This window comes from Chiloscyllium plagiosum, unplaced genomic scaffold (assembly GCF_004010195.1).
Source record: "Chiloscyllium plagiosum isolate BGI_BamShark_2017 unplaced genomic scaffold, ASM401019v2 scaf_8761, whole genome shotgun sequence".
NCBI classification, from domain to species: domain Eukaryota; kingdom Metazoa; phylum Chordata; class Chondrichthyes; order Orectolobiformes; family Hemiscylliidae; genus Chiloscyllium; species Chiloscyllium plagiosum.
Window position 1 is genome coordinate 2,586 of NW_025214507.1, and position 8,288 is coordinate 10,873.

At 45.0% G+C, this 8,288-nt stretch overlaps 1 protein-coding gene across 1 annotated transcript; it reads left to right on the top strand.

Annotated features, from left to right (window-relative positions):
- Positions 1-1,928: 1,928 nt before the first annotated feature.
- Positions 1,929-5,415, top strand: LOC122547918 (multifunctional procollagen lysine hydroxylase and glycosyltransferase LH3-like; the record flags this gene model as incomplete). Its single annotated transcript, XM_043686477.1, has 4 exons — positions 1,929-2,041; positions 2,980-3,043; positions 3,845-3,942; positions 5,314-5,415. Coding segments are annotated over 4 exons (377 nt in total), but the record flags the coding sequence as incomplete, so codon positions are not given.
- Between the last annotated feature and the right edge of the window lie 2,873 nt (positions 5,416-8,288).

Consider the following 8,288-nt stretch of genomic DNA (forward strand, 5'->3'; position numbering starts at 1 on the left):
TGACTACTCACATTCTGGGAGTTCAGTTTCCTTTCCTGGGTCCACGAATTCACCTGCTGTTCCTGCTTATTTTGAACCCTGCATCGGGATTGTGTTTAGAATTGGGAACACCGTTTCAAAATAAATTTCTCACTTAATGAAGATGGGCATGCCTTGGAGGGTTGCATGTTTTTGGAATTCACTTCCGCGGAGAGCAGTGGAGGCTGGGATTATTGAATACATTCAGGACTGAGTCAAACAAATTTGATCAGAGTGGGAAGTTGAGTTAAGACTGCAGTCAGATCATCCATCTTCCTGATTGGCTGAGCTGGGGCCAATGGCCTATTACGACTCCTGTTTCTAATGCTTTCATTGTTCATGAATCATGGGTTTTCGGTGAGGTTCAGGGAGGTCAGGGGCCAGGCAAGACCTCCTGTTTTCGGTTAGTTCTAGTGATCGCTGTGCCTGGAGTCCTGAAACCCTTTGCTCCTCCACAACATCACTTATTTTTAAAGATTCCAGTTGTTCATTCCTGGATTTAGAGTTAACAATGTCACGCTTTCCCCTTATTGAACTCCCATGTCCTACAGCAATTCCCAATCGCCTTGTCTGTTTTCAATGGGACGGGCCTCGAACAACCAGGATATGTCTTCCTGCTCCTCTCCAAACAACTTACCATGCCTTCCAGCGCTTTGTTTTCTGCAGGTTTTGATGTACAACTCTCTAACCCTTCAGCCACTGATGGGCTCAGAATTTCCCAGATGAAACCTGGAGATCAAGCTGGGCTCCTAGTTGCACTACCACCAGCAACATACATAGGTTGGAAAAGAAAACTCCATTGAACGAGTTCTATGTTGGTATTAAAGTTGATAGTTTACTGTGTTGGGAGTAAAATTGATTCTTCTGGTCCCAAGAACTGTGTTCTGGAATGTAATCAAACATAAAAATACATTTTCTCTTAAAAAGAGATCTCTAATAAAACATACACTATCCAGACTTCTCTGCCCCTTTAACAATGTAATAGAATTATCCTCAGTTTTATTTTAAGTTAATGACTGGAGGAATCGTCAACGGAAGAGGAAGGGTCGTGGTTTCTATCGCCTTTTGTAATGGGGCGAAATGCATTGGAAGTGTTCTAAATGCCGATCGCCTGAGGGAACTGGGGAGGTCACAAAAACGTCACGTTGATTGTGTACTGGGCTGCCCATCACACGGTGTATATACCAGTAAACCTTAGCTGGCTGCTGGTGGTTGGGTTATGAAAGGCCAGAGACTTCTCATAAAGCTGTTCCTGTCCCAAGGGAGAGGCTAACAAGAGGAGTCCAATTCAACAAATAAAGAAGTGAGGATAGAATAATGTGTGGTGAGCTTAAAAGAAAAGCAGTAAATGGTAATCTTTTGTACCTGATATTAACAGGAGACAATGGGAGGATCAGGAGAAGAAATTTCAGACCTGGCCACTCAGTCATAGTTGGCTGTCTGCTTTTGTTTTTGTCTCCTCAGTGTCTTGAATATCTTCTGTTTATTCTACTTGTAACACACTTGGGTTTAGTATCGCACTCACCCTGATTCTGATTATAGGTCATTAGATTCCTATTTCCCCTTGTGTGAGACTGTATCAATGTACTGATGTACATGCATGTACCTGTGTGAGTGTATCTATCTATATTTGTGCTTGGGTGTGTCTGTGTTCGTGTGTCTGTGTTCGTGTATGTGTGTGTTCGTGTATGTGTGTGTTCGTGTGTGTGTGTTCGTGTGTGTGAGAGAAGATTGCATGTAAGGGTTCACGTTTGTGTGTGTGTGTGTGTGAATCAGACCGCCCAGATGAGGGAGTCGGTGAATTGTAAGAGGATCTGAATCCTTACCGCTGCCAATCTCTACCGCCCCCTCCCTCACCACCACCACCCATCCTCTCCCTTTCACCACATTGTGGTCTGTTTCTGCTGCAGGTTTTATAGGCTACGCTCCAGTCATCAACGACATTGTCCAGCAGTGGAAGTTCAAGGACGATGATGATGACCAGCTTTTCTACACTAAGATTTATCTCAGTCCCAAACTGAGGGTGAGTCAGGGAGTTCGGGGGACAGAAAACGAGGCCAAACCAAAATCATTTTACTACCTCCCGAAAACCCACAGTCTGACCGCTGAGATTTTCCAATCTTTGGGGTCCCCTGATCTGAGGCTGGACAGAGAACATGGTTTGAATGCACTCCCAGAGCAGTCGTCTTTTGAATGAGTTGTTATACCAATGGGCCCCCACCATCTGCCTTCTGATGGGGTTGTAAAAGCTCCCACATCAGCTATTTCATAGAGGAATGATCTGAGGATTCTTCCCAGTTCTCCTGGGGCAGCCATTTGCCCACCGACCAGTGTTGCTAAATACAGAAATCAGCGATCTGCCGAGCTGTTTGTGAGATCCCGCTGTGCACCACATAGCTGCCTCGTTTTCTGCAATGGCTAGACTTCTGCAATGGCCACACTCTCTCAAACGCGAACCCGTACATGCAATCTTAACACACACACACACACACACAGGCACCCCCATGGGCAAGAACACAGATGCATCCACACACTCAACAAACACATTCAACATACACACTCAAGCACAAATATAGACTTGGGGCGGCACGGTGGCACAGTGGTTAGCACTGCTGCCTCACAGCGCCAGAGACCCGGGTTCAATTCCCGCCTCAGGCGACTGACTGTGTGGAGTTTGCACGTTCTCCCCGTGTCTGCGTGGGTTTCCTCCGGGTGCTCCGGTTTCCTCCCACAGTCCAAAGATGTGCAGGTCAGGTGAATTGACCATGCTAAATTGCCCGTAGTGTTAGGTAAGGGGTAAATGTAGGGGTATGGGTGGGTTGCGCTTCGGCGGGTCGGTGTGGACTTGTTGGGCCGAAGGGCCTGTTTCCACACTGTAATGTATTCTTTAAAAAAAAAATTTAAAAAGATGCTTAACTGAGCGTGTAAGAGTCTGAAATGTTAATTCTTTTTTTCCTGCAGGAAAAGTACAAGATGGCTCTGGATCACCAATCAACAATCTTTCAAAACCTCAATGGTGCTTTAGGTAAGCTCTCAATCTTCCAATTTTCCCCTTGCCTGCCACCCCCGTCACTGCACCGTGTCTCCTCCCTGGCCCCATCTTAAAATTAATTTCTGTTCCTTCGGGGAATTAAAACCAGACTCTTGTTGGACCCGAAAAGGTATGATCATAAGGAGTAAAAATAGGCTATTCACCACCTCCTCCAGCCTTGTCTACTATTCGGTAAGACCATGGCTGATCAGATTGTGGTCTTAACTGCACTTCCCACAACCATTCATCTGTATAACTCCACCTTGAATATATTCAATGACCCAGCCTCTACTGCTGTCTGAGGGAGAGAATTTTAAGTATTAAGAGAGAAGGAATTCCTCCCCATCCCTGTCTTCAATGGGAGACTCTTTATTTTGTGCCCCTTGGTTCAAGTTTCACTATGAAGAGGCAGTATCCTCTCAGCGTCTACCCTGTTAAACCCCCTCAGGATCATCTTTGGTACGACACGACCACCTTTCATTCTTCAAAACGCCAATGCATTTGAGGCCCAGCTCAGTCCTTGACCACCTCCTGGAGTGTCTCTGTGTGTGAATACATCCCCAGCATTCGATCGAGTTGAGGTCCCCTCTTCTACAGTTTGGCCATCATGGGGACTCATCGCAGATGTTAGGTCTGTGTAACCTTCATGAAAGTAAGTCATACTTTCTCCTCACCCCCCCGATTAATGCTCCTCCCACACCAAGGAACTGGTAATTCAGGTATGGTTTGATGTGTGGTGTTATTGACTGTTGGGTCCTCGATGCTTTAACCATCCCATGTCCTACCATCTTCCAGACGAAGTTGTCATCAAGTTTGAGAAGGGAAAAGCCAGAATCCGCAACATAGCCCAGGACACGCTGCCAGTCATCATCCATGGCAATGGGCCAACCAAGGTAACTGGGTCTTAGCTCAATCGCTGTCATGAACCAGGGATTGGGTAAACCATTGGGAAGGTATTAGGGGTAGATGTTGTACTAGCAGCTCATAAGCAACAAGAAAACACCTAACAAATGATCCCAATATCTTTCTTTCCAAATTTGCATTGAGTCTCAATGGAGGACTCCCACAGTCCAAAGATGTGCAGGTCAGGTGAATTGGCCATGCTAAATTGCTCATAGTGAGAGGGAAATGGGTCTGGGTGGGTTACCCTTCAGAGGGTCGTTGTGGACTTGTTGGGCCGAAGGGCCTGTTTCCACACTGTAGGAAATCTAATCTAATGACAAACTGGGGTACAGTACTGATGGGGATAGGTCTGTCGCTGTATAACACTGGGGTACAGTACTGGTGGGGACAGGTCTGTCACTGTATAACACTGGGGCACAGTACTGGTGGGGACAGGTCTGTCAGTGTATAACACTGGGGTACAGTACTGGTGGGGACAGGTCTGTCACTGTATAACACTGGGGTACAGTACTGGTGGGGACAGGTCTGTCACTATATAACACTGGGGTACAGTACTGGTGGGGACAGGTCTGTCACTGTATAACACTGTGGCTCAGTACTGGTGGGGACAGGTCTGTCACTGTATAACACTGGTGTACAGTACTGGTGGGGACATGTCTGTCACTGTATAATACTGGGGTACAGTACTGGTGGGACATGTCTGTCACTGTATAACACTGGGGTACAGTACTGGTGGGGACAGGTCTGTCACTGTATAACACTGGGGTACAGTACTGGTGGGGACAGCTCTGTCACTGCATAACACTGGGGTACAGTACTGGTGGGAACAGGTCAGTCACTGTATAACACTGGGGTACAGTACTGGTGGGGACAGGACTGTGACTGTATAACACTGGGGTACAGTACTGGTGGGGACAGGTCTGTCACTGTATAACACTGGGGTACAGTACTGGTGGGGACAGATTTGTCACTGTATATCACTGGGGTACAGTACTGGTGGGGACAGATTTGTCATTGTATATCACTGGGGTACTGTACTAGCAGAGACAGGGCTGTAATTTATAACAAAGGGGTACAATCATTGGAGAGGAGATGTTTTGAAGAGGGGTGAATGTATTTTGAACTCTGACTTTGAGGGGTCACTCAGTCTGATAGCATGGCAGAACTGGGCTAATTTCATCTTGACACCTGAGTGAATCAAAGCGATTAATTAATTCCACATCTAAAAGAGGCTCAAAGCAAGTCAGGAAGGTGAATGTGAAACACCTCTCCCTGTGACATATCCCCAAATGATACGTGTGTGTTTCTGTGAACCTTGGTTGCTGCAAGTTGAATAATTGTGTATCCTTCTCGCCCTTTAGCTGCAGCTGAACTATTTGGGGAATTACATTCCGAATGCCTGGAACCACGAGACTGGATGTGGAATATGTGATGAGGACTTGTTAGACCTGACACAGCTACAGGTGAACATCATGTGTGTGTTAGCGTGTGTGACAGTAGATGCACTTGTGTGCCGTTGTGTGTGGGGGTGTATGTACACATACATCCGCCACTCTCTCTGTCCATCCTGCCCCACTCAACCCCAAAACCTTGTCCCTTCTGTTTATTTGTGTCTCTTTATTTCATTCATTTTCCTCTCTGCTTTACCTGGCTCTTATGTTATATACATCTAGTTTATTTTCTACCTCTCACTATTTCCATATGTAACTGTCTGCTTCTCTCCTTATGTACGATCATAAAGAAATCAGAGGAGGTGGAGATTCACCCCCCTTTGACCTTGCTGGGCTATTCAGTGACCTTCTATTTCAGCACCATTTTACCTCACTATCCCTGTGTTCCTTGACGTTTTTAATATGTAAAAATGTACCAGCCTCAGACTTGAACATTCGATTTCAGAGTTTTCACGAGCCTCTGAGGCTGAGAGTTCCAATGATTCACTGCCATCTAAGTTAATAAATTCCTCCTCCTCTCGGTCTGAATGACCTGTGTCTTTATGCTCAGATTTTGGCCCCTTGCTCCTGGCTGCTCTTCAGGCCGGTGGGAAACGCCCTTCCTGCATCGACCCTGTCAAGCCCTGTGAAAATTTAGTATGTTTAAACAAAATAATCCTTCATTCTTCTAAGTTCTATGGAGTATCAAATATAGTACAGCACAGGAACAGGCCCTTCAGCCCACGATGTTGTACCAAATTAGACTAATCCCTTCTGCCTGCCCTTGGTCCATAATCCCGCCATTCCTTGCATACTCATGTGCTTATCTGAAAGTCCCTTAAACACCCCTATCGTATCACCCTGGCAGATTGTTCCAGACTCCTACCATTCTCTGTGTAATAAAACCTTCCCCTCACATCTCCTTTGAACTTCCCCCTCTCACTTTAAATGCGTGCCCCCCTACTATTAGACATTTCAACTCGGGGGGGAGGAGAAAAAATATGCTGACTATTAACACTACCAACGCCCTCATAATTTTATAGACTTCTATCAAATCTCCTCTTCGCCTCCGCTGCTCCGTAGAAAACAGCCCAAGATTTTCTAGCCTCTCCCCGCACCTCACATTCTCTTCTGCACCCTCTCCAAAGCCTGTAATGTGGCCACCAGAATTGAACACAATGCTCTTTGTGTGCTCTAACCAAAAGTCTTGTAAAGCTGCAGCATGATGCCCTGTGATTCTTGTATTTAATCACCCGATCAATAAATCCAAACATGCCATATGCTTTCTTTTCTACCCTGTCTACTTGTGTGGCTATTTTCATGGACCAATGGTCTTGAACCCCAAGATATGTCTGTGCATCAGTGTATAGGCCCAGTCTATATAATCTTCCATCATAGGACAACCTTAGTTAAGTGCACCTTCATTGCACTCTCTCAATGGTAAGTGTATAATTCTGTAGCTGAGGAAAATGAAATTCCACACAATTTTCGAGGCTTTTTATTATTGCAGTAAGATCTCTTCACTCCTTGTACGGAAGGGTGGTATGTAGCGATGACATCACTGGATTAGTAATTAGAACCCCAGCTAATATTCTGAGGTCATGTGTTTGATTCCCAGACGGTCAAATTTGAATTCAGGAAGAAATCTGGAATTAAAGCTGGTCTAATGCCAACTGTGCAACCACTATCTATTGTTGTTTTAAAAAAAAGAAAATTGTCTGGCTCCCAAATGTCCTTTGGGGAAGGAAATCTTGCCATCCTTACCTGTTCTTACATGTGACTCCAGATCCACAGCAATTCGATTGATCCTAACCACCCTCTGGGTAATTAGAGATGGGCATTAAATGCTGGCCTGGCCAGCGATGACCTCCTTCCGTGAGTGAATATTTAAAAAAAAAACTCTGACCTTGCCATTCTCATTCTGTATAACGAATGATTAGAAACTTCTTCTAATACAAACCGTCATACCATTTGTCGTCTTAGTCATTTCCTGTACCTGCGTGCTAACTTTCAATCGATCACGAGCAAGGAGACCCAAATCTCTTTGATGTTCAACTCTTCCCAGGTTCTTGCCGTTTAAAACGTGTCCTGAATGTCTGATAATTTCGTGTTCCTTCACATTGTATTCCATCTGTCAGATTCTTTCCCATTCACTCAGCCCCTCCAAATTCTCTTACAGCATCTTTATGTCTGAGCAACTTTCACTCCCAACTTGTCTTACAGTAATCTGCAAATGTAGAGGTGTTACATTTAATCGCCACATCGAAATCCCAGATATAGATTGTGTATAGCTCGGGGCTAAGCATCGATCCCTGTGATAGCCCAGTGATAGCAATCACAGCCTGCCAACATGAAAATGACCAATTTATTCCTCCTGTCTTTTTTTTCTGTCTATTAACCAGTTCTCAGTCCATACTGATCACATTTCTAATTTAAACTTGGTGTCTGAAATCCACCTCAGGAAATCAAAATTTTACATCCTGCCAAATTTGGATACCCTGCACACAAAATCTACTGGCTCTGTTAAATCCAACTATCACCTCTGTGTGGTACTCTCTGTGTACCATGTGTGCCTCTTTACGTATTGTATGGGTGTCACTATGTTACTCTGTTTCTGCATGTCACTATCTTTGTGTCATTCACCATGTATATTGTTGTATGTTAGCGTTTGTCTGTTTCACTATCTGTGTCTTGTGTTGCTGTGTGTGACACTGTGTCTGTCATGAAGTGTATGTGTGCGTTTGTGTGTGTGTGTGTTTCACTGTGTGTAAAAGTGTCTTTCCTCATTTATTTCATGGTGTGTATTGTGTGTGTCACTGTATGTCGTGTGTGTATCACTGTCGTGTGTGTGTGTGTCACTATGTCGTATGTGTCTGTGTCACTATGTCGTGTGTGTGTGTCACTAT